The 26,843-nt window shown below is 44.9% G+C and overlaps 1 protein-coding gene across 1 annotated transcript in view; it reads left to right on the forward strand.

Annotated features, from left to right (window-relative positions):
• Positions 1–26,843, forward strand: part of LOC143926669 (complement component C8 beta chain-like) — a 52,393-nt gene that overhangs the window by 22,095 nt on the left and 3,455 nt on the right. Inside the window, exons 6-11 of the mRNA XM_077450637.1 lie at positions 5,127–5,324; positions 7,630–7,870; positions 11,702–11,830; positions 13,136–13,299; positions 15,158–15,311; positions 19,594–19,662. Of these exons, the coding sequence (XP_077306763.1) occupies positions 5,127–5,324; positions 7,630–7,870; positions 11,702–11,830; positions 13,136–13,299; positions 15,158–15,311; positions 19,594–19,662 (955 nt within the window). The remainder of the gene's footprint in view (positions 1–5,126; positions 5,325–7,629; positions 7,871–11,701; positions 11,831–13,135; positions 13,300–15,157; positions 15,312–19,593; positions 19,663–26,843) is intronic.

Raw genomic sequence — 26,843 nt, forward strand, 5'->3', positions numbered from 1 at the left:
GCATCTCAATAGGTCTTCTTTTGGGTCTCCTATTGCTTCTCACCATGATTTTCCAATAGCACCTAATTAGGTCCCTTTTTGGGTCTCCGATTGTGTCTCATTGGGTCTCCGTTTGGGTCTCCTATTGCTTCTCATCACGATTCTCCTCTTACATCTCATTAGGTTTTCTTTTGGGTCTCCTATTGCATATCATTGTTTCTTCTATTGCTTCTCATCGTGATTCTCCTATGGCATCTCATCAGGTCTCCTTTTGGGTTTCCTATTGCGTCTCATTATGATTCTCCTATTGCATCTCATTAGGTCCCCTTTTGGGTTTCCTATTGCGTCTCATCGGGTCTAATTTGGGGTCTCCTATTGCTTCTCATCATGATTCTCCTATTGCATCTCAATAGGTCTTCTTTTGGGTCTCCTATTGCCTCTCACCATGATTTTCCTATAGCACCTAATTAGGTCCCTTTTTGGGTCTCCGATTGTGTCTCATTGGGTCTCCGTTTGGGTCTCCTATTGCTTCTCATCACGATTCTCCTCTTACATCTCATTAGGTTTTCTTTTGGGTCTCCTATTGCATATCATTGTTTCTTCTATTGCTTCTCATCGTGATTCTCCTATGGCATCTCATTAGGTCTCCTTTTGGGTCTCCTATTGCTTCTCATTATGATTCTCCTATTGCATCTCATTAAGTCCCCTTTTGGGTTCCCTATTGCATCTCATCGGGTCTAATTTGGGGTTTCCTATTGCTTTTCATCATGATTCTCCTATTGCATCTCATTAGATCCTTTTTGGGTCTCCTATTGCATCTCAATAGGTCTTCTTTTGGGTCTCCTATTGCTTCTCACCATGATTTTCCAATAGCACCTAATTAGGTCCCTTTTTGGGTCTCCGATTGTGTCTCATTGGGTCTCCGTTTGGGTCTCCTATTGCTTCTCATCACGATTCTCCTCTTACATCTCATTAGGTTTTCTTTTGGGTCTCCTATTGCATATCATTGTTTCTTCTATTGCTTCTCATCGTGATTCTCCTATGGCATCTCATCAGGTCTCCTTTTGGGTCTCCTATTGCGTCTCATTATGATTCTCCTATTGCATCTCATTAGGTCCCCTTTTGGGTTTCCTATTGCGTCTCATCGGGTCTAATTTGGGGTCTCCTATTGCTTCTCATCATGATTCTCCTATTGCATCTCAATAGGTCTTCTTTTGGGTCTCCTATTGCTTCTCACCATGATTTTCCAATAGCACCTAATTAGGTCCCTTTTTGGGTCTCCGATTGTGTCTCATTGGGTCTCCGTTTGGGTCTCCTATTGCTTCTCATCATGATTCTCCTCTTACATCTCATTAGGTTTTCTTTTGGGTCTCCTATTGCATATCATTGTTTCTTCTATTGCTTCTCATCGTGATTCTCCTATGGCATCTCATCAGGTCTCCTTTTGGGTCTCCTATTGCGTCTCATTATGATTCTCCTATTGCATCTCATTAGGTCCCCTTTTGGGTTTCCTATTGCGTCTCATCGGGTCTAATTTGGGGTCTCCTATTGCTTCTCATCATGATTCTCCTATTGCATCTCAATAGGTCTTCTTTTGGGTCTCCTATTGCTTCTCACCATGATTTTCCAATAGCACCTAATTAGGTCCCTTTTTGGGTCTCCGATTGTGTCTCATTGGGTCTCCGTTTGGGTCTCCTATTGCTTCTCATCACGATTCTCCTCTTACATCTCATTAGGTTTTCTTTTGGGTCTCCTATTGCATATCATTGTTTCTTCTATTGCTTCTCATCGTGATTCTCCTATGGCATCTCATCAGGTCTCCTTTTGGGTCTCCTATTGCGTCTCATTATGATTCTCCTATTGCATCTCATTAGGTCCCCTTTTGGGTTTCCTATTGCGTCTCATCGGGTCTAATTTGGGGTCTCCTATTGCTTCTCATCATGATTCTCCTATTGCATCTCAATAGGTCTTCTTTTGGGTCTCCTATTGCCTCTCACCATGATTTTCCTATAGCACCTAATTAGGTCCCTTTTTGGGTCTCCGTTTGTGTCTCATTGGGTCTCCCTTTGGGTCTCCTATTGCTTCTCATCATGATTCTCCTCTTACATCTCATTAGGTTTTCTTTTGGGTCTCCTATTGCATATCATTGTTTCTTCTATTGCTTCTCTTCGTGATTCTCCTATGGCATCTCATTAGGTCTCCTTTTGGGTCTCCTATTGCTTCTCATTATGATTCTCCTATTGCATCTCATTAAGTCCCCTTTTGGGTTCCCTATTGCATCTCATCGGGTCTAATTTGGGGTTTCCTATTGCTTTTCATCATGATTCTCCTATTGCATCTCATTAGATCCTTTTTGGGTCTCCTATTGCATCTCATTAGGTCTCCTTTTGGGTCTCCAATACATCTCATCATGATTCTATTGCTTCTCATCATAATTCTCCTAATGCATCTCTTTAGGTCCCTTTTTGGGTCTCATATTGCATCTCATCAGGTCTCCTTTTGGGTCTCCTATTGCTTCTCATTATGATTCTCCTATTGCATCTCATTAGGTCCCCTTTTGGGTTTCCTATTGCGTCTCATCGGGTCAACTTTTGGGTCTCCTATTGCTTCTCATCATGATTCTCCTATTGCATCTCAATAGGTCTTCTTTTGGGTCTCATATTGCTTCTCTCCATGATTTTCCTATAGCACCTAATTAGGTCCCTTTTTGGGTTTCCGATTGTGTCTCATTGGGTCTCCGTTTGGGTCTCCTATTGCTTCTCATCACGGTTCTCCTCTTACATCTCATTAGGTTTTCTTTTGGATCTCCTATTGCATATCATTGTTTCTTCTATTGCTTCTCAACGTTATTCTCCTATTGCATCTCATCAGGTCTCCTTTTGGGTCTCCTATTGCTTCTCATTATGATTCTCCTATTGCATCTCATTAGGTCCCCTTTTGGGCTCCCTATTGCGTCTCATCGGGTCTAATTTTGGGTTTCCTACTGCTTTTCATCATGATTCTCCTATTGCATCTCATTAGATCCCTTTTTGGGTCTCCTATTGCATCTCATCATGATTCTATTGCTTCTCATCATAATTATCCTATTGCATCTCTTTAGGTCCCTTTTTGGGTCTCCTATTGCATCTCATTAGGTCTCCTTTTGGGTCGCCAATACATCTCATCATGATTATCCCATTGCTTCTCATTGTGATTCTAATAATATCCCCTGGTCAGGCCCTGAGGAAGGGGGAGGCCTTTCTCAAAAATGCATTAGATTTATTTAACATTCTTAACGAATAAATATTTTAAAAAGACCCGTGAGTGATATCAACTTTTGTACTAGGTGCTCCTCAATACCCACACCAGTGTTTATCATCTGCTGAATAGTCTTCATGTTGCAATAAGAGAGGTAGCATCCTAGGACCAGAACAAGGTCCACCTACCATACACTATACCTTCATTATGTATCAACTCCTTTGAAGGAAGACAAGCTCCATTGTATACCCATCAGAACTAAGCTTCGCTTCTATTGGTCCAGCACTATCATATACTGTAAACCTCAGACTTCCTGTTCTGTCTGACACCCATCAAATAGACAAGAAGCAAGAAAAAAATATTATAAAGAGACAGCAATAGAAGGCCAAAAGAGATTTTACCTTTTTCCTCACCTGTCCAAAACAGCAAAAAAAAAAAAAGTATATATATATATATATATATATATATATATATATATATTTGGCTGGACTTGGGTTTTTAGTTCACCTCGATCTCATGACCGTTCATTGCAAAACAAAATACAAAGCTGCACTTCCATAAAGTCCCACCATGAAGTTTAATTAACCACTTTCAGACCGGACCATTTTGCTGGCTTAAGACCAGACCACTTTTTGCGATTCGGCACTGCGTCGCTTTAACTGAAAATTGCGCGGCTGTGCGACGTGGCTCCCAAACAAAATTTACATCCTTTTTTTCTCACAAATAGAGCTTTCTTTTAGTGGTATTTGATCACCCCTGCGGTTTTTATTTTTTGCGCTATAAACAAAAATAGAGCGTCAATTTTATTTTTTACTTTTTGTTATAATAAATATCCCCCAAAAATATATAAAAAGAAAAAAATGTTTCCCTCAGTTTAGGCCGATACGTATTCTTCTACATATTTTTGGTAAAAAAAAATCGCAATAAGCGGTTATTGATTGGCTTGCGCAAAAGTTATAGCGTTTACAAAATAGGGGATAGTTTTTACTAGTAATGGCGGCGATCAGCGATTTTTATTGTGACTGTGACATCATGGCGGACACATCGGACATTTTTGACACATTTTTGGGACCATTGTCATTTATACAGCAATCAGTGCTATACAAATGCATTGATTCCTGTGTAAATGACACTGGCAGTGAAGGGGTTAACCAGGGGGTGGCAGTCTAGGGGTTAAGTGTGTCCTAGGGGCGTGTTACTAATTGTGGGGGGCTGGGCTTTGTGTTAGCAAACACTGATCTCTGCTCCAATCACATGGAGAAGAGATCAGCGTCACTAGTTGCTAGGCAGAACGGGGAGATGCTGTTTACAACGGCATCTCAGCCTCCCCGTGAGACGATCACGGGTATCCCCGCGGCGATCGAGTCCGCGGCACCCACGAGCGGACTCACGGGGTCCCGACTGGTGCACGAGCGTGCCGCCGCGCACACGATGGCAGGGCGGCATATAAAAATGGACGTACCTGTACGCCAATATGCCTGCCCGTGCCATTCTGCCGACGTACATCGGCGTGCCCCGGTCGGGGAACTGGTTAAAGCAGTATTCTCACAACATAGAACCCTCCCTAAGCCACACCCCTCCAGCACGTTTCACCCAAATTGTGATCTACGGATTAGCCAGTTCACACCTCTACAAAAAGGCCCAATCGAAGCGAAATGCGTTACTATGTTGAAAGCCAATTGGTTTGATTAAACTTCATGGGACTTTATGGGAGTTCGGCTTTGTCTTTAGTTTTTTTGAACTCATGAAATGGTCATGAGTTCAAAGTGACTTGAAACATGTGCCGAGCGGGATGAGCTTCTGCAGCCAGCACCCAATGTGGAAGGGGACCGGAGGAATCTGCTCGGGGCTCAGAGCGGTGAAGTCTTTCTTTTCTTTGTGTCATGCCCATTCATATTTCTCTTCGACAGGCTAAAGGCGAATACAAGTTCACACTCTCCGACCATGAATCCTACTCCGATTTCGAAAGAAATTTCTTTAGCGCTCATGCGAAACAATCAAGCTTCAGCATCGGCTTCAAGATTCCCGATGTGTTCGAGTTCGGATTCAGCTACAGTGATATGAAGTTTAAAAAGTTTGTGGAGAAGACAAAGAAATTTTCACACACTGTAAGTACGGAAGTCAGGGGTTAGAGCGTAAATTGTGTGCATCCCAAAGCTCAAACACACGTGTGTGTGTGTGTGTGTATACAGTATATACAGTTGAGCTCAAAAGTTTGCATACCCTGGCATAAACTGTGACATTTTGCCATTAATATTGAAAATATGACTGATCATGCCACAAAAAACTGTCTTTTATTTAAGGATAGTGATCACATGAAGCCATTTATTATTACATTGTATTTTTGGATCCTTTTAAAATCATAATGATAACAGAATTCACCCAAATGGCCCTGATAAAAAGTTTACATACCCTGGAATGTTTGGCCTTGGTGCAGACACAGAAGGTGGCACACACAGGTTATAAATAGTCAACGAGTTTGTTATCTCTCACATGGATGCACTAAGCAGGCTAGATACTAAGCCATGGGGAGAAGAAAAGAACCGTTAAAAGACCTGCGTAATAAGGTGATGAAACTTTACAAAGATAGCTGGAAAAGGATATAAAACGATATCCAAAGCCTTGAATATGCCAGTCGGTACTGTTCAATCAGTTTAATAAGAAAAGTTTTTAAATCACAATGAGTGTCTGTGTATAAATCGTCAATGATTTTGGTAGCTCTCACATGGATGTACTAAGCAGGCTAGACACTGAGCCATGAGGAGGTAGAAAAGAACAGTCAGAAGACCTGCGTAACAAGGTAATGGAACTTTATAAAGATGGAAAAGTATGTAAAAAGATACCCAAAGCCTTGAATATGCCAGTCAGTACTGTTTAACTGCTTCAGTACCGGGCACTTACACCTCCTTCCTGTCCAAGCCAATTTTCAGCTTTCAGCGTTTTCGCTGTTTAAATGACAATTGTGTGGTCATGCTACACTGTACCCAAACAGAATTTTTAGCATTTTGTTCCCACAAATAGAGCTTTCTTTTGGTAGTATTTGATCACCTCTGCTTTAGTTATTTTTTGCAAAACAAATAAAAAAAAAGACCTAAAATTTTGAAAAAAATAAAGTTTTTCTTTTGTTTCTGGTAAAAATTTTGTAAATTAATACGTTTTATCCTTCACTGATGGGCACTGATGGGCACTGATAAGACGGCACTGATGAGGTGGCACTGATGGGCACTGAGAATGGGCATTGGTAGGCATGGCAGATGGGTTGCACTGATATGCAGTACTGATGGGCATTGATAGGCGGCACTGATTGGCACTCATGGGTGGCACTGGTGGGCACTGATGGGCATTGATAGGCAACACCGATGGGTACTTATGGGTGGCACTGATAGGCGCAACTGATAGGCGGCACTGATGGGCACTGATACGTGGCACTGATGGGCAGTGATATGCAGCACTGATAGATCACATTGATAGGCATCACTGATGGCACTGGAGGCATTGGGGATGGCCACTGATTGACAGCTGCCTGGGCACTGATTGGTATTTCCCTGGTGGTCTAGGGTGGCATACCTGGTGGTCCAGTGTGGTGGCAATCCCTGGTGGTCCTGGCGGCATCCTGGTGGTCCTGGGTGGGCATCCGAAGGGGGGCTGCGCTGATAAACAATCAGCACAGGCCCTCCCTGTGAGGAGAGCAGATGATCGGCTCTTCCTGTTTACATCGTGATCAACCGGGATTAGGCACGGCTGATCATGTGGTAAAGAGCCTCCATCAGAGGCTCTTTACCGAGATCGATGTAGTAGTGTGTCAGACTGACAAAGCGCACCACCGATCGGCATGGGAGAGTTGATGGTATTGAAAAAAATAGGACTGCGGCACATTAAAGTCAGAGTTCGATTTGGAAAGCTGATTTAGGGATTGGTGGCAAACAATCTGTGATATCGTTTTTATGTTGAATTTGGTCCAGGCCTGGGGTTCAGGTAATTTGTAGATGTGCTCTAGGGTTGGGTTTTTTAATTGGCATTGGGAGGAATAGTGCCCCATCATTGGTGTCAGTGGGAGGAATAGTGCCCCATCATTGGTGTCATTGGGAGAAATAGTGCCCCATCATTGGTGTCATTGGGAGGAATAGTGCCCCATCATTGGTGTCAGTGGGAGGAATAGTGCCCCATCATTGGTGTCATTGGGAGAAATAGTGCCCCATCATTGGTGTCATTGGGAGGAATAGTGCCCCATCATTGGTAGTAGGAGGAATAATTTACCCTTCATTGTTGTCAGTGTTAAAAATAGCGCCCTATTCTTGGTTGTCAGTGGGAGGACTAGTGCCCCAAGGGCCAGATAAAGGCAAGCAAAGGGCTGCACTTGGCCCCCCGGCCCCACAATGCTTTAGAGTAATGCAAGTCTTCTGTCTATTTCAGCAAAGCTTATTCATCAGCGCTCGGTCAAATTTGGAAGTGGCGAAATACAAGCTGAAGTCCCGCGGAGTGATGCTGCATTCGGAGTTCTTCCAGAGGGTGAAGCAGCTGCCTATGGAATACGTCTACGGCGAATACCGGGACCTTTTCAGGGACTATGGAACACATTACGTCACTGAGGCCACGTTGGGCGGAGTCTATGAATATACCCTGATCCTCAACAAAGATCAGGTTAAAAGAGAGGGTAACGTTTCTCATTGCTCCTAAGAAAAATAGCAAAGATAGTTTATTTATAAAAAAAAAAGTATATATATATTGTGGTATTTTCAGAAAAAAAAATCCCTTATATATAGTTTTAACATGGATGAAAATAATAGACATGTCAATTTTCAGACGGACTTGTAACAATATTTGTCCAAATTTTTTTATTAAGTGAACCTCTTAGTCACTTAACAAGTCTGCATGAATTTGTTCATGTGTGTTTTTTTTTGGGGGGGGGGGGGTACTGTGATCTCTTGCTTGATATCTTTGGGTTTAAATAAAGGCTGAAGGTTTTTTACCCCCCCCCCCCCGATACTCACCTGAGCCCAATCTCAATCCAGTAATGTACATGAGAGACTCGGCTGTCCTGGGACTCACACTCTTCATTAGCTGAGACAGTAGGTGGTATTGGCTCCTACTGCTGTCAATCACAGCCAGTGAGCCAATGAGGAGAGTGTGGGGGCAGGGCAAAAGCCTTGGCTCTATGTGTCTTATGGATACATAGAGCAGGGCTCTGGAGCGAGCACGCACCAGTGCCCTCATAGCAAGTGGCTTGCTATTGGGGGGCACTGATCAAGGGGGAGGAGCCAGGAGCACTGGCGGGGGAACCTAGAAGAGGGGGATTGGGACTGCCCTGTGCAAAACCATTATACAGAGCAGGTAAGTATCATGTTTTTATTTATTTTTTTAATCCAAACCTTTACTGTCACTAAAAATGGAAGGTCCACTCTACTGAAAGCCCCCCCACACACATACACCTTCAAAGGCATTTTAAAAATAGAGCTGAGGCTCACCATGGCCTTCGGGGATTGCTGGGTGCTTGAAATCCCAGAAGATGCAATGGGTTGGGGTGCGTTCTCACTGGAATGCATCAGAGGTTCTGTTTCAAATGCAGCTTTATAAATTGACAAACCTCCTTAGACCAAGTCTGTTCATACAACAGTGGCGCCCCGTCTATTAGGGGTACACAGGCACCGCCCCCCCTATCCATGCCCTTAATCTACATGAGGGGCACCGGACACATGGATTACAGTGTTTTTTTTTAAGCACATGGTTAGAGCCTGAGGCTCTAATAGGCTTCAAAAAAGGGTGGCTCTGTGCCCCTGACTCCACCCAGTTATGTGACATTAGGGAATCAATATTCACTATTGTCACACTGTTCTCCTCTCTGCCAATCAGGAAGTGGTTCACTCGATGGTCTGAAAGGACAGGTGATTCTATTGGACGCCTGGGAGAATGAGGGAGGAGATGCATATCGTAAGCTGCCATGATGCAGAGGAGGAGACGCGATGGGTGTCACCGCTGTAGGAGCACTGCCACCCTCAATCTAGATGGGGTAAGTGCAGGGCTGGATGACTGACCGACCAACTGCCCCTGTGGCTGACCCGACCGACAGCACTGGGGGGGTTGTGGTGCCGCCGTCTGAGACGGGGGTGGTTGTTTGCAGACTTGGGACCACTTATAGGTTAAATCCTTAAAGTCAATGGTGGCTGTTGCTAAAATTTTGGGGGAGGGGAGGAGTGCCAAACAAACCCCCCCCCCCCCCAAGTCCGCCCACACTCAGCCTCTCCACGGTCACAGTCTCCCTTCAGCACTCACCCCTCCATGGTGACAGTCTCCCCCCCCCCCCAGCACTCGCCTCTCCTCAGTGACAATCTCCCCCCTGCACTCACCCTCCACAGTGATGGTCTCCCCCCCACACTCACCCTCCATGGTGACGGTCTCCCCCCTGCACTCACCCTCCATGGTGACCGTCTCCCCCCCCCCCTCCCGCACTCATCCCTCCTCAGTGACGGTCTCCCCCCCCACACTCACCCCCCCATGGTGAAGGTCTCCCCCCCGCATTCACCCCTCCATGGTGACGGTCTCCCCCCCTGCACTCACCCTCCATGGTGATGGTCTCCCCCCCGCACTCACCCTCCATGGTGACAGTCTCACTCCCCCCGTACTCACCCCTCCTCAGTAATGGTCTCCCCCCCCGCACTCACCCTCCATGATGACAGTCTCCCCCCCCATACTCACCCCTCCTCAGTGACAGTCTCCCCCCGCACTCACCCTCCATGGTGATGGTCTCCCCCCCGCACTCACCCTCCATGGTGACGGTCTCCCCCCCGCACTCACCCTCTATGGTGACAGTCCCCCCCCCCCGCACTCACCCTCCAAGGTGGCGGTCTCCCCCCGCACTCACCCTTCATGGTGACAGTCTCACCCCCCCCGTACTCACCCCTCCTCAGTGACGGTCTCCCCCCCCGCACTCACCCTCCATGGTTACGGTCTCCCCCCCGCTCTCCCCCCGCACTCACCCTTCATGGTGACAGTCTCACCCCGCCGTACTCACCCCTCCTCAGTGACGGTCTCCACCCCCCCCCCGCACTCACCCTCCATGGTGACGGTCTCCCCCCTGCACTCACCCTCCATGGTGACCGTCTCCCCCCCCCCCTCCCGCACTCATCCCTCCTCAGTGACGGTCTCCCCCCCCACACTCACCCCCCCATGGTGATGGTCTCCCCCCCGCATTCACCCCTCCATGGTGACGGTCTCCCCCCCTGCACTCACCCTCCATGGTGATGGTCTCCCCCCCGCACTCACCCTCCATGGTGACAGTCTCACTCCCCCCGTACTCACCCCTCCTCAGTAATGGTCTCCCCCCCCGCACTCACCCTCCATGATGACAGTCTCCCCCCCCATACTCACCCCTCCTCAGTGACAGTCTCCCCCCGCACTCACCCTCCATGGTGATGGTCTCCCCCCCGCACTCACCCTCCATGGTGACGGTCTCCCCCCCGCACTCACCCTCCATGGTGACGGTCTCCCCCCCGCACTCACCCTCTATGGTGACAGTCCCCCCCCCCCCGCACTCACCCTCCAAGGTGGCGGTCTCCCCCCGCACTCACCCTTCATGGTGACAGTCTCACCCCCCCCGTACTCACCCCTCCTCAGTGACGGTCTCCCCCCCCGCACTCACCCTCCATGGTTACGGTCTCCCCCCCGCTCTCCCCCCGCACTCACCCTTCATGGTGACAGTCTCACCCCGCCGTACTCACCCCTCCTCAGTGACGGTCTCCACCCCCCCCCCCCGCACTCACCCTCCTTGGTGACGGTCTCCCCCCCCCCGCACTCACCCCTCCATGGTGACAGTCTCACCCCCCCCCATACTCACCCCTCCACGGTGATGGTCCCCCCCTGCACACTCACCCCTCCACAGTGACAGTCCCCCCCACACTTACCCCTCCACGGAGATGGTCTCCCCTCGCACTCACCTGCAAATCAGCAGGAAGGGAGAGGTGATCCACGTTGGAGCACCATGTTGTCTGTGATCAATATTCATTTTCCGGAGATCACAGGGGAATATGTTTAATCTCTCATACGTTCCACCCAGGCGGTGTTATTCTACCCAGGTGAATCGTGTGTCTGGTGTACACATGCTGCTCACAGCCATTTCCGGATTGGGAAACTTTGGGTTCTGGTCATCATTTGTTTTCAGCATGCGGATCAATTTCTGAAGATGCAGAATGGACAGAGATACTTTGTGCATTGTATGGCCTCCCTCCTCCTTGTACCCCAACCTGTGACAAAGTCAGGGGAGGCCGATCTATAACTGATCATGTCGGAGAGAGATCTTAAAATGGAATCTTTGGACAGATGTAATGGTAAAATAGCCATTTAAGGGGAAAGAGTATATAAAAAATACGATTAAAAAAAATTAAAATAAATAAAAAAATACAAAATATGATAAATGCAATCAAATTATTTTAACAAGATATTGAAAAGTGACAGGTCCTCTTTTTATGTTTTTATTTTATTTTTTCTGCAGGTTACTCCTTAAGTGATGTGAAGTCCTGTATGAACATGGGATTTAATCTTGGCGGTAACGTTTGTGGGGTTTACATAAGCGGCGGTATAACGGCCAACCAGTGCGATGGGCTTCTGAAAGAGATTGGAGGTGAGAAGCCAATTGTAATGTTTATAACGATGTCATGGGGGTGGCGGGAGATCAAATCTTGATTACACGTGTCCATCGCCACCACCTGATCCTCATCATATGTCGAGTGCCTTGAAAAAACTTCACGCCCCTTGAAATTTTCCACATTTTGTCATGTTACACCCAAAAACGTAAATGTATTTTATTGAAATTTTATGTGATAGACCAACTAATGGCACATAATTTTGAAGTGGAAGCAAAATGATAAATGGTTTTCAATTTTTTTTTACAAATAAATATATGAAAAGTGTGGGGGGACATTTGTATTCAGCCCCCTTTACTCTGATACCCCCTAACTAAAAATCTAGTGAAACCAACTGCCTTCAGAAGTCACCTAATTATAAATAGAGTCCCCCTGTGTGTAATTTAATCTCAGTATAAATACAGCTGCTCTGTGAAGCCCTCAGAGTTTTTTTTTAGAGAACCTTGGTGAACAAACAGCATCATGAAGGCCAAGGAACACACCAGACAGGTCAGGGATAAAGTTGTGGAGAAGTATAAAGCAGGGTTAGGTTATAAAAAAATCTCCCAAGCTTTGACCATCTCACGGAGATCTGTTCAATCCATCATCGGAAAATGGAAAGAGTATGGCACAACTGCAAACCTACCAAGACATGGCCGTCCACCTAAACTGACCGGCCGGGCAAGGAGAGCATTCATTAGAGAAGCAGCCAAGAGGTCCATGGTAACTCTGGAGGAGCTGCAGAGATCCACAGCTCAGGGGGGAGAATCTGTCCACAGGACAACTGTTACTATAATTTAAATTTTTGGTTGTAACATGACACAATGTGGAAAATTTCAAGGGGTATGAATACTTTTTCAATGCACTGTATATATAATTATAAATGCAAAAAAAAAAAATGCAAATATTATCAGTCAATTTAACCACTTACAATCCAGAGGTAATCAAATACTACTAAAGCAAAGCTCTATTTGTGTGTAAATAATGATTCAAATTTCATGTGTGTACAGCGTAGCATGACTGCGCAATTACCAGTTAAAATAGCACAGAGCTGAATAGCAAAAAATGGTCCGGTCATGAAGGGGGTAAAACCTTCCGGGGCTCAAGTGGTTAAAAAATGTTTTATATACTTGTCTGGAGTTCGGCTTTAACTCCTAATATTTTAATAATACAGATGACAATGTGCCGCCCCTGAAGACTCGCCCCGCCCATCCTGTATCCCTTTTTCCTCGGAGGTGGCCCTGTTATTAATACATGGTGTCTCCAATCGATTGATAAACTGATGGTATATTGATCCCTTGCAGATAAGACCGACAATAAAAAAGTCGTTGAAGATTTTGTGGCTCTTGTACGAGGAGGATCCAGTGAGCACGTGACCGCGCTCGCCTACAGGAATCTTCCCACACCGGAGTTAATGCAAGAGTGGGGGGACGCCGTGCAGTACAGTCCCGAAATCCTGAACATCAAGGTACAAGTTTCATTTTTTTATTTTTTTTTTATAGTATATCTAAGACAATTTTTTTGGTAGTTTTAAATAGAGCAGGAAAGAGGAACCCCATCCCCCCACAACCCCCCCCCCCATCTGAGTTTTTTTTTTTGTGGGCTTCTTTTTTGCTTTTTCTGTCCTCTTGGGAAGATTTCCTTTCATTTCCAGTCCCAGGGATAAAACTGGAAATCATCAGAGAGGGTGACCAATCACCCCAATGGGGGGCACTGATAGCAAATAAACCCTCCCCCTACTTAATTTAATCAAATTTGTATCTTTAGATTCAATGTAATTATATTTTTACAGCCAAATCACATTTGTTTTTTATAATGTGGGATATAGTTGGGAAGGGGTAGAATATCAGTCAGGTTTTTTTTACTGTGTCTGTGATTTTTTTTTGGGGAGTGATATACCGTAACTGACTTCCTGTTGCTCTATCACTGGGATAAAAAAATACGCTGGAAAAAAATCCTAAAATGATATAGAACTTTTTCAAGAAATCATCACAATAATATAAATATAGAAAAATACAGAAGTTTTTTTATTTCTTTATTTCTTCAAATTGATCACGAATGATTTAAAAAAAAGAAAAGAAAAAATCAAACTTACTTAATCTACACTTGTGGTTGGGTGGGGGGGGGGTGGGGGGTGGGAGTAAAAATTTGTGGTGGAGCTGCATTTATACTGCCTCAAAAGCACTCCCCTAAGTGGACTGGACCTGATATTTTGCGTACCGGTTGTGGTGAGCGGAACTATTGAGCTTAACCCCTTGTTGCCCACAGTTAATGTTGGCTGAGATTGCCCCTTATTTAATAGCATATCGACCATCCTTTGTGTACAGACTTAAAGGGACAACTACATGTACACCACAGACAGAAGGGCCCCAATATTGACAATAAGGCCCCTTTCAAATGACCATTCCGATCAGGTCTGCCTGTCAGTTTTTTATTAATCCTCATTAAAGTGATACTAAAGTCTTGTTTTTTTGTTAAAAATAACAAACATTTCTATGCTTGCTTTGTGTAGTGGTTTTGTATAGTGCAGCCTGGATCTTCTTCTTCTCGAGTCCACCTTCGGTCCTCCTGACCCCTCCCTCCTTTTGAGTGCTCCCATAGCAAGCAGCTTGCTATAAGGGCAGCCGAGCCGCAGCTCCCTGTGTCCATTTAGACATGGAGCCGTGGCCCGGCCCCACCCCACCCCCTTTTTCTCCTCATTGGCTCACTGGCTTTGATTGACAGCAGCAGGAGCCAAAGGCACCACTCTGCTGTCTCAGCCAATGAGGAAGGGAGTCCTGGACAGCTGAATCTCTCGTGCAACATCACTGGATCTAGATGGACCTCAGGTAAGTATTAAGGTGGTTGATAGGAGCTGCTGCACACAAAAGTTTATTTATCTTAACGCATAGAACGCACCTTCTACCTTTACAACCACTTTAATCCTCAGGTTGCTTGTGGTCTATTTTTCTGTGTACCAGAATACCAGATGCTTAGGCTACACAGGTGTGAGTAATCTATAACCAGGTGTGTCGGTGGAAACCGAGTGGGTTATAGAGTCATGGCAGAGAACAGAGGACCCATCATACCAAGGGGCTTCTGCGGGGGTATCACTACACCGGTTCTAATGTGTATGGGCAAAAGTCTAGTGATCGCTACTATGCCTTTGCCCATTGACATTTCAATTGACATTTGGTCTTAGAAACTTCCAATGACTGTAATCTGCAATATATGACTTTTTTGTTCTCGGGTCGTGATATTCTTTAAAGTTGAAAAATCACACATCACAATCACAAATCAAAAGCGCAAAGGACATTAACAGACTACGTGATTATTTTTCCCTACAGACCAACCCCTTGTATGAATTAGTGACACCGACAGACTTCATCGGGGCCAACGTTCTGCAAGACAATATGAAACGCGCCCTGGAAGAATTTGAAAAGGAGACCGCGTCCTGCCGCTGTGCCCCATGTGAAAATAATGGTATCGCAGTCTTCAAAGGTACAACACTCAGAAGACAAATTAAAAGACATAATATATCATTGTTGCTTGTTTACCCGAACACAAAAAAAGTAAAAAAAATTGTTTTTTCTTTTGCTTCATTCATTTTTTTTTTTCTGCAATTGTATTGAGATTGTGCTGTTATTCCCACACTGACAAGAGAAAATCTGTTATTTTCAGTAGAATCTTTCCCAGCAAGGTGTTACATTGAATAAAGTATACCCTTCTTTCAGTCTAGCACAGGTAATATGCTTACAGGAGAGAAGAGCAGCATGACGGCTTCATAAGTGTGCTGCTTCAATATTATCCAGTCAGCAGTCTAGGAGATTTCATTACATTCCTTAAAGCTAAACTCTGGGGAAAATTCAAAACTACCCTAGCCCATGGGATCCCTCCATATTGCAAGGCTTTTTGAATTTTCAAACTTATGAATTTTTTAATTTACGATCATGACCTGAAAAACAAAAATAAAACAAAAATTAAAAAATGGAACAAAAACCCAAATTTCTTTTGGCAGTGCACATGTCTACCCTAGACCTACCTGAGCATAAAGCTGAGGTAGGTCTAGGGTAGACATGTGCACTGCCGAAAAATGTGTTGGTTTTCATTCCATCAATATTTTTTTCCGGGTGATTCGTTATGATCGAAAATTTGTAAATCCGAAAATAATAATATTAAATTATAGGTATTGGAATTTCCTTTCAAATTTGGCCGTTAGTGAACGTAACAAATACTAATTCATCCGAAGTTATGAATTATCCGAAATAACGAATGCTGCATCTAAACAATTGGAACATAACAAATTAATAATAATAAATAACTAATAATACATTTTTTTATTATTATTATTATTTATTATTAATTCATTCCGTTCCATTTGTTTAGATGCGGCATTTGTTATTTCGGATAATTTGTAACTTCGAAATAACGAATGCCGCATCTAAACAAATGGAACGTAACAAATTAATAATAATAAATAACTAATAATAATAATATGGGATTATTATGGTGCCAAAGAAAGGATAAACTGACAGTTTATTACGAATAATTTTTGTAATAAACTGTCAATTTATCCTTTCTTTGGCACCGTAATAATCCCTTTTTTCCCAACTATCCCCTTTTTGCAACTTATTTTGGGATAAGGTGCCGTATCTAAAATGGACCCCTTGCCATATAATTTCCACAATTTTTTCTAATAATAATAATAACAACTTTTTATTATTATTATTTATTGTTACTTCATTCCGTTCCATTTGTTTAGATGCAGCATTTGTTATTTCGGATAATTCGTAACTTCGAAATAACATATGTCGCATCTAAACAAATTGAACGTAACAAAGAAATAATAATAAATAACTAATAATAATAATAATAATAACATTTTTATTATTATTTATTATTAATTCATTCCGTTCCATTTGTTTGGATGTGGCATTTGTTATTTTGGATAATTCGTAGCTTCAAAATAACGAATGCCGCATCTAAACAAATGGAACGGAACAAATTAATAATTAATAATAATTAAGTTTTTTTTTATTATTATTATTATTATTTATTATTATTAATTTGTTACATTCCATTCGTTTAGTAACGGCATTCGTTATTTTGAATAACTTGTAACTTCTGATAAATTTGTATTTGTTGCGTTTACTAACAGCCAAATTTGAAAGGAAATTCCAATACCTATAATTTATTAGTTAGTAATAGTTAAGTCATTATTAGTTAGGTATTTATTCGTAAGTAAAAAAAAAAATCTTAGTCCATATAGACAAAGTTCCAATACTCAAAGCAGTGCTCCAATCAAATAAATGAAATATGACCAGCATTCACATGTAAAAACATATGAGAAATCGGTAGTATGTTGATAGGTGATGAGATGGGATTCGCCGCGAGATCTATTTTATCGGTGGCGGGACCCCGCCTCGATCCGGTGCCCTCCACCGCTTACCGGAGCCGTCGGCAGCGGCGGAGGCGATGGCGTCTTTCTCCAGGGCTTATATGGGATGGCCCCCACCCGTCTCCATGACACTGAAGGACGGAAGCGACGTCAAATCAAATCGATTTAAATTCGAATTCTGAAAATTTTAATTTTAATTTTAACTAAACTAATTCCAAAAACAAATTAAATGTGTAAAAGTAATTTAACTAAACCAATTTATGTAAATAACGAATTGAAACTAAACAATTTTTTTTGTTCTGGCACTGCCAACCCGCCTGGCTACAGCTGCCCCACTTACTAGCCCTCTTGCACTCAAGCCCCAGGCCCGAGGTCACCCCCCCCCCAGACTAGGGCCACCGACAGCCTCATGGGCCCCCAACAACCTTTTCAGCACTCCATTTTCAGCTTACACCCAACTGCCCCTGCTGGCATAATTTAGAGTATTTAAGAGGTGCCCACCCCCTGCCAGCCCACTTTGCTGGGGATTGGCTGGGGCCCTCCTCAGTACTCCGGGCAGCTCCTCCTAGCCTCACTCCCATTCTTATGGAAGTGAGGCCGAGGTTCCTGCAAGTAGTTAGAGGTACCAGAGGTGCTGCCTGATGAGTCATCCAACCTCCCTGAGTCACTCACCCTGACCCAGATTCAACCTAGCCTGGCTCTCGGCCAGGCTGAATTTTCCTACACTACAAAATGAAACACCTAGCACACTACCTTAGAGGGTGCTACATATAGATGCCTTTGCACTAATGGTGAGGAGGAAGGAGCTCCCAGTGCCCAGAAAATTGCAACTCTTGATGTAGGTTTCACAAAATGCTTATTGAAATTGTAAACATGGGCATCGAGCCAACATGTTTCAGGGGGTGTTTTAGGGGCATAGACTCCCCTTTCTTCAGGGTTGCTGGTGCATGCTTATGGTGGGGGGGTTCCCAGCACAGCATAACCAGCCCATACTGATCCCCAATCTGAGGTTCATAAAACCACCCCCACCCATAAGTGTGCACTAACAGCCCTGAAGAAAGGGGAGTCCATGCCCCCCCCCCCCCCCCCGAAACGCCTTGGCTCAGTGTACATGTGAACCCTTGCATTTTATATTAATAGATACTGGGTGCTCCTTCCTTCTTACCCACGTTGAAATAACCACATGGTCATGGTCAGAGGTAGCAGTCAAAGTATCCAAGAGGGTCCACCACAACCATCATCCACCGTTGGGCTCAACCCCCTGGAGGTGTTTTCTTCCTCACTGTCTATGGAGCCACCTACCTACAACTAGTGACCAATCCAGTCAGCCCAGCGTGGTGTCCAGTCGAAATTAGACTCTTTACACTACAGCTGGAGCGCGCTTTACACTACAGCTAGAGCCAGGCCTTCTCGTCCAACATCAGTGCCTGACCTCACCAATGCACTTCTGGAAGAATGGTCAAACATTCCCATAGACACATCTCCTAAACCTTGTGGACGGCCTTCCCAGAAGAGTTGAAGCTGTTATAGCTGCAAAGGGCGGGCCAACTCAATATTGAACCCTACGGACTAAGACTGGGATGCCATTAAAGCTCATGTGTGTGTAAAGCCAATACCTTTGGTACTATAGTATACTTACCTATTTTCAGGCCGCTCTGGTCCGTTCCTGTGATCCGGCTTCCCTGTGTCAGCCAACGGTGTCAGCCAACGGTGGCTGAGAAGATCAAAAAGGGAGCACCAAGGATAGACTATTGAACCCTTTGGGTGTCGTCACCTCTCCCAAAAATTCCAGCCATTGTCATAGCGCTCTCTCTTCTCCCCTGCAGCCACTGCTGGCTGACACAGGGGAGTTGATTCTCCGATCAAGAAAAAAAATTCCAACCTGCCCCTTCAGCAGAAGTCAATCAAACAATCGACTTCTGCCAAATGGGGATGGCAACACACCAATCACACCCAATAAAAGGCCAGAATTTTGATCAGCATATGCCCAGGAGTCATCTTAGATCTCATATTTACAACTTACTGTAGCTTGGTAGGGGCCACACTTATGGCTCCTATGGAACTAACTGCTAAAATATGATTTTTTTTATTTATTTTTTTATGACAGAATCACTAACATATGATGGATCCATATTGTGTGCATACAAATAAAGCATTTTCTAGAATAAAAACAAAAAAAAAAAATGATTTAAGTTGTATATTTATGTAATTCAGTTCTGGCCCCAGTTTTTTTCTCCCTGTATATTTTCTATAATAATAGGGTTGTGTTATGGCCACATCACTTATAAGTTGGGCTCTTTAAAAGAAGAAAAAAAATATTGAAAAAGAATTGGGAAATATTTTTCATGCGAATTTTGTCCCTTGTTGTTTTTTTTTTTTTTGCAGAGAATCGCTGTGAATGTGTTTGTCCAGCCGGGTTTAAAGGGTCAGCTTGTGAAATCACCAAAAGGCCAGGTAAATAAAACAGACTCAGCTTACAGCATGATTTTTTTTTGTAGAGAGTCTACAGAACCACAGAGAGGACTTCAAAGACTTCCTTTAGTGCCACCAACTGGAGAAGGCACCTGAGCGCTGTCACAAATTGCAATCCTATACTAAATCATTAGCAGGGGCGGACTGACCAGGCGGCCATTCGGGCACTGCCCGAGGGCTCCGGGCCACTAGGGGGCCCCATCAGGGTTGTCAGCCTCAGTAAAATCAGGGACAGTATGTAAAAATCTGTGTTTTCTTTACATCTGTCTCTGAAATGTCCCTTACCGACATCCTTTTGGTCTAAAAATCCTGAGATTATAGCTGCCCCGCCTCTCCAGTACCTTCTCAGCCAACAGAGACATCTGTCTATACTGTGTGATTGTATACTGTGTGTGTGTATACTATGTGGCCCCATAATCTCTGATTGCCTGGGGGCCCCATAATCTCCTATTGCCTGGGGGCCCCATGAGTTGTCAGTCCTCCCCTGATCATTAGTCAACTTTATTCATACTACTGTATATGTAGGCAGGTGCCAACTTTAGTGCTGGGCTGTCCGGTTGGGTAAGGGTTAATATGGGTTCTGCATTCTTCTCGGGCTTTTCTGGACCCTGTATTACATAGAAGGCTGGGCTCAGGAGAGAGCAGTAGGGGACTAGATGGGAAAGTAGAGTCAGATGTGACCATCAGCAACCTGTTAGCTCCCGCCTCCCTGCATGGGAACCTACCTCAAAAGGACTCTACCAGTTATCAGGGCTGGGACAAGGGGTGGGCAGAAGGGGGGAGGGTCTGCGCTTGGCGCAGCGTGTATTGTAGGGGTGGGGGGGGATGGGCGCCGCAAGTTCCTTCTACTATAAGGCTGACAGGAGTAGTGACAGCAGTATCACTATTTCTGTCAGCCCAGCACTGGAAGCTGCAAGGAGAGAAGGAAAGAGCCGGGAGGAGGTGCTGCTGTGCTCTCTCCTCCCCTCTTGCTCGTAAGCTCAAACTTAATGACTTCTGAAAGCATGGGACAACTGTAAATATCTAAAAAGATGTGAAGTCGGGACATTATACTGAGAAATAATTAGATGGTCAAATGAGTATAGAGGAAAGATCTGAGGTGATATCAGAAACCAGTTTATCTGACCCACACTTTAGGCTCAAGGAGTTTAAAGAAACGTGGCAACGTAGGGTTATTCCATAAGGGGGTATTTGAGGGGACCACGGGCTGTGGAAACTTTTCATAAGCAAGACCCGCTCTCCAGGCCCTGAAGAGTTGTGAGCCTAGAGGGGGTCAAATCATAGCAGACTTTAGGTCAGCGGAGAGGTAGGTTTGTCAGCGCCTCCACAGAACGCAGAACGGCGACCTTCAAAATCACAGCAGGGTTGTACTTACATAGTTAGCAAGGTTGAATAAAGACACCAGTCCATCCAGCTCAACCTGAGTGAGTGTGCCTACAAGTATCCCTATACACTGCATCTCATTAAGATGCTCATCTATTATATTATATATTTTAAGGTACCCATATAGCACCATCAGTTTACATGCATCGCACACTCACATCAGTCCCTACCCTCAGGGCCGTCTTTAATATTGATTGGACCCTGGGCAAAAATTTTCTTGGGGGGCCCCCCCCCATGCAATTTTGCTCTCCACCTGCTCTGAGACATACAATAAATAGCAGCTAGACTTAAAATCTTAAAAATTACTGTATCAAATCAGGCAACAATTATGATTGGTTGCCAGTGGTTACAGCATATCATTACTGCTTAATGACTGGTTGCTAGAGGTTACAGCACACATTACGGCTCACTGATTAGTTGGTAGAGGTTACAGCAAATGATTTCTGCTTGTTAATTGGTTGTTAGAGATTACTGTTAAGTAATACTGCTCACTGATTGGTTTCTAGATGTTACAGCACATCATCTCCTCACTGCAGGGGAGCATGATATACATATGAATGCCACCTTTATTTACAATACGGCTGCCAGCCGTATCTATTTACTTAGTAATGCTACCAATATTTACATATCAATGCCGGTTATTTACATGTAAACACAGGGTCTGCAGGTGAGTCATCTGTAGACAACAATAAGGCAGAGCTGGGCAGCATTAGTACCATCACTTCACACTGAGATATCAGGACACGGTACAGGACTAAAACTTCAAGGGACAAGGGAATTTACACTGGAATAGTTGGCAAGTGTGAGGCAGCTGCTTTGGGCCCCACAACAATGACAGGGCCTAGGGCAGCTGCCCCTTTTTCCCTGCCTTAAAGACAGCCCTGCCTACCCTCAAGGAGCCTACAATCCAAGGTCCCCAACCCACATCTATATACTAGGGCCAATTTTGGACAGAAGCCAATTAACCTCCCAGCATGTCTTTGGAGTGTGGGAGGAAACCAGAGGAAACCCACACAGGCACAGGGAGAACATGCAAACTCCAGGCAGGTAGTGTTGTGGTTGGGATTCAAACCAGTGACCCCTTTTTACTGCTAGGTGAGGGTGCTAACCACTACACCACTGTGCCATACTTCTCTGGATTTAGCCACCAAACCACAGTGATCAATTGGGCTGAGAGGAAATATTTGTGGCAATCTGTAAACGTCAGGCCTCCCTGCGAGGTGGGTCACATAAGGAGTAGATAAGAGTCAGGTCCATAGATATTGGGACAGCGACACAATTCTAATCTTTTTGGCTCTATACACCACCACAATGGATTTGAAATGAAAAGAAGATTTGCTTTAACTGCAGTCTTTCAGCTTTAATTTGAAGGTATTTACATGCAAATCAGGTGAACGGTGTAGGAATTACAACAGTTTGTATATGTGCCTCCCACTTTTTAAGGAACCAAAAGTAATGGGACAGATTAGCAATCATCCATCAAACTTTCACTTTTTAATACTTGGTTGCAAATCCTTTGCAGTCAATTACAGCCTGAAGTCTGGAATGCATAGACATCACCAGACGCTAGGCTTCATCCCTGGTGATGCTCTGCCAGGCCTCTACTGCAACTGTCTTCAGTTCCTGCTTGTTCTTGGGGCATTTTTCCTTCAGTTTTGTCTTCAGCAAGTGAAATGCATGCTCGATCGGATTCAGGTCAGGTGATTGACTTGGCCATTGCATAACATTCCACTTCTTTCCTTTAAAAAACTCTTTGGTTGCTTTCGCAGTATGCTTTGGGTCATTGTCCATCTGCACTGTGAAGCGTCGTCCAATGAGTTCTGAAGCATTTTGCTGAATATATGCAGATAATATTGCCCAAAACACTTCAAAATTCATCCTACTGCTTTTGTCAGCAGTCACATCAATAAATACAAGAGAACCAGTTCCACTGGCAGCCATACATGCCCACACCAGTGGCGGGCCGTCCATAGGGGGCGCCCGTGCGCCGCCCCCCCCCCCCCCCCCCCTCCTGTAGTCACCAAAGAAAAACAAAATGAAACATTTTTTTTTTGAACTGTCCCTTTAAAAAAAAAAATAGAAAAAAGGTCCTTAAAGAGGAGGGCCGTTTAAAAAAAAAAAAAGTCAGCAGCTGCAAACACTGCAGCTGCTGACTTAATAAACACACTTACCTGTCCAGGGCGCCCGCGATGTCGGCCGCCCTAGGTCGACCCGTCCCTCGGCTCTCGGGTCCCAGCGCAGCCATTCCCTCTAAGGGAAACAGGCAGTGGAGCCTTATGGCTTCACTGCCCGTTTCCTACTGCGCATGCGCGAGTCCCGCAGCTACTGCACATGCGCGAGTCCCGCAGCGCTTTCTGAATGGGACGCGCTGTGTTCTGGAACACACAGTTCCCAGAACACAGCGCGACCCATTACCCAGAAGACGCCGCGACGAAGAGAGAAGACAGAAGATCTCCGCGGAGGAGGAAGAGGAAGATTAGGATTATGTGCCTAGCAACAGGCATTTCTGGTAAGTAAAAAAAAAAATTTTTTTTCATTTTTTTTTTTTAGATTTTTTTGTAATTTTTAAAAAAAATTTTTTTCAGGGTGGCCCTCCACTTTAAGTGCACTGTGTCCGGGCGCCGGACGCAGTGCACTATGGGAAGCACCACATCATGAGATTGCAGACATGGCGCTTCATTTGCGGGATTTTAACCCGCCTTGTGGCGCAAACGAAAGTGCTGATTAGCTTCCGCCCGTAGAATTACTTTCATTGATGTTTAAATTAGAGGTTACTTCCGGGTTTTACAAAAACCGGAAGTGACCTCACAGCTCTGTTCTTTGCATGGCCCGAGTGAAGCTGGAAGCAAGGTAAGAGCCTTGCAGCCCTGAGGCTTTTTGTTAGTACTGTGTACTGAGGAGCATTTGCCAGCTCAGCTGCCTAGCTGATATTTAATTTTAGTGTCTTTGCGCAGTCCTGCTTTTGCACATAACCTTGTCAGTATTCCTAACCTCCCCGGCCTGCTTCATAAAGCTGTGACAATGCTTTCTCCTTGCTATACATCCCTCAATTACTTCCCAGACTGTCTTATCTCTGTGCAGTTTCCTGGACATCCTCCTCCAGTCATTCCTCATCCCTCCAACCAGGCCTGTACTGGCCATCGGGACTACCGGGAGATTCCCGGTGGGCCGATTGGCTCAGTGGGCCGCTGGGCCGGTTGTTATCAGTTTCAGCTTTATTACTTTTTTTTTTTCCACCGCCGGCGGCGGCGCCAGCCGCCGCGTCCGCAGCTCCGCCACAGCACCTGGGCCGGCCCGGCGCACAAGTACAACCCCCCTGGTGACGCTGCCACTCACTCCCCTTGTCCCAGCGCCATGACGTCACGGCTAGAGTTCAAGCTTAGCTGCCTGGCCTGGGAGTGAAGGGAAAGCGCCGCCGAGGAGGAACGAGGAGCGAGCAACCAGAACATTGCTCCACACTCCACAGCTGCAGCCTGCAGGATTCCACTCCAGACAGCAGCACAGACTGTGTCAGTGTCCAGGGACAAAGCAATCCATAGTATCACATTATCATCAAGTAAGCACTAAATAGTAAAATCAACTGCAGGCTGTTAATATTTTGGTCAGCGTGTTTTAACAGTATACCACAGACAGGCATGTGCTCGTCTCTCCGCACTTCCATTTACAATACTTGACCAAACCTGAACCATCTGTGTGTCTGAATGTAGCCTATATGATGGATTTCAAAGATTACCGTACATTTTATTTTTAATTATATGCTATGAGTATCAATTTAAGCAGCATTGCTCTACTAACAGAGAAAACCAGCTAAATAATTATGTGATATCTGTAATATGCAGCATGGCGGGGGGGAGGGGGGGTAGGAGTAAATGTACTGCCACTGTCCACTGTAACTGATTAACCTCTTCCCGCCCGCCCTATAGCCGAATGACGGCTATAGAGCAGGCGCTTTCATCCGGGAGGCTGTCCCTGGACGTCCTGGTGTTTACTTCCGCAATGTGCGCCGCCGCTGGCGCGCATCGGGGAAGTTCTGTGTTTGCCGTGTCCCCCAGAGACACAGATCGCTGTAAACGGCCAATCACAGCAGCCGTTTACAGCGCGATCGACGTGTCCAATGTGAGATGATCTCATATGTAAACATATGAGATCATCTCTCAGCGCCGCTCTCCCTCCTCACACAGACAGCGTGTGAGGAGGGAGAGATGAACGGCTGCAGCGCCGTAAGTGGGAAAATAAAAAAATTAATTAAAAAAAGTGCCATGCTCCCCCAGTGCCATCCGCCCCAGTGCCATCCACCCCAGTGCCATCCACCCCAGTGCCACCTGTTAGTGCTATCTGTCCCCAGTGCCACCTCTTAGTGCTATCTGTCCCCAGTGCCACCTGTTAGTGCTATCTGTCATCAGTGCCACGTGTCATCAGTGCCACATAGTGCCATCTGTCATCAGTGCCACGTATAAGTGCCATCTGTCATCAGTGCCACGTGTCATCAGTGCCACATAGTGCCATCTGTCATCAGTGCCACATATTAGTGCCATCTGTCATTAGTGCCACGTATCAGTGCCATTTGTCATCAGTGCCACCTGTCAGTGTCACGTGCCATCTGTTGTCAGTGTCACGTGTCATCAATGCCACTTATCGGTGCCATCTGTCATCAGTGTCACGCGTCATCGGTGCCACGTATTAGTGCCATCTGTCATCGGTGCCACGTATTAGTGCCACGTATTAGTGCCATCTGTCATCAGTGCCACGTATTAGTGCCATCTGTCAGTGCCACATATAAGTGCCACGTGTCATCAGTGCCACGTATAAGTGCCATCTGTCATCAGTGCCACATATTAGTGCCATCTGTCATCAGTGCCATGTGTCATCAGTGCCAGGTATAAGTGTCATCATTGCCACGTATCAGTGCCATCTGTCATCAGTGTCACGTGTCATTGTCCTGGTGCTCCAGGGCCTTCAAAAGTGTAATAGGTAGTCAAGTTAGATGTGTAATTTATGCTCCTAGAACACCTGATGGCGCTCTCTGCATGTTGGGCCTCTCTATGTGGCCAGGCTGTGAAAAAGTCCCACACATGTGGTATTGTAATACTCAGGAGGAGTAGCAGAATTTTTTTGGGGGTGTCATTTGTGGTATACACATGCCACATGAGAGAAATAACCTATTACAATGACAATTTTGTGTAAAAAAATTTAAAATCTTAATTTTGCAAAGAATTGTGGGAAAAAAATGACAACATCAAAAAGCTCACCATGCCTCTTACTAAATACCTTGGAATGTCTACTTTCCAAAAAGGGGTCATTTGGGGGGTATTTGTACTTTCCTGACTTGTTCGGGTCACAAGAAATGAGATAGGCCACCAGTACATCAGATGTGATCAATTTTGTGCGATTCGCACCACAGCTTGTAGACTCTCTAACTTTCACAAAGACCAAATAATATCCACTAATTTGGGTTATTTTTACCAAAGATATGTAGCAGTATAAATTGTGGCCAAAATTTATGAAGAAAAATTAATAATTTGCATAATTTTGTCACAGAAACAAAGAAATATGCGTTTTTTTTCAAAATTTTCGGTCTTTTTTCATTTATAGCGCAAAAAATAAAAACCCCAGAGGTGATCAAATACCACCAAAAGAAAGCTCTATTTGTGGGAAAAAAAGGACAAAAAATTCATTTGGGTACAGTGTTGCATGACTGAGTAATTGTCATTCAAAGTGTGAGAGCACCGAAAGCTGAAAATTGGTCTGGGCAGGAAGGGTGTTTAAGTGCCCAGTTAGCA

The sequence above is a fragment of the Lithobates pipiens genome, unplaced genomic scaffold, assembly GCF_037356315.1.
Source record: "Lithobates pipiens isolate NorthernLeopardFrog02 unplaced genomic scaffold, aLitPip1_a1.2 Scaffold_23, whole genome shotgun sequence".
In the NCBI taxonomy this organism is placed as follows: Eukaryota; Metazoa; Chordata; class Amphibia; order Anura; family Ranidae; genus Lithobates; species Lithobates pipiens.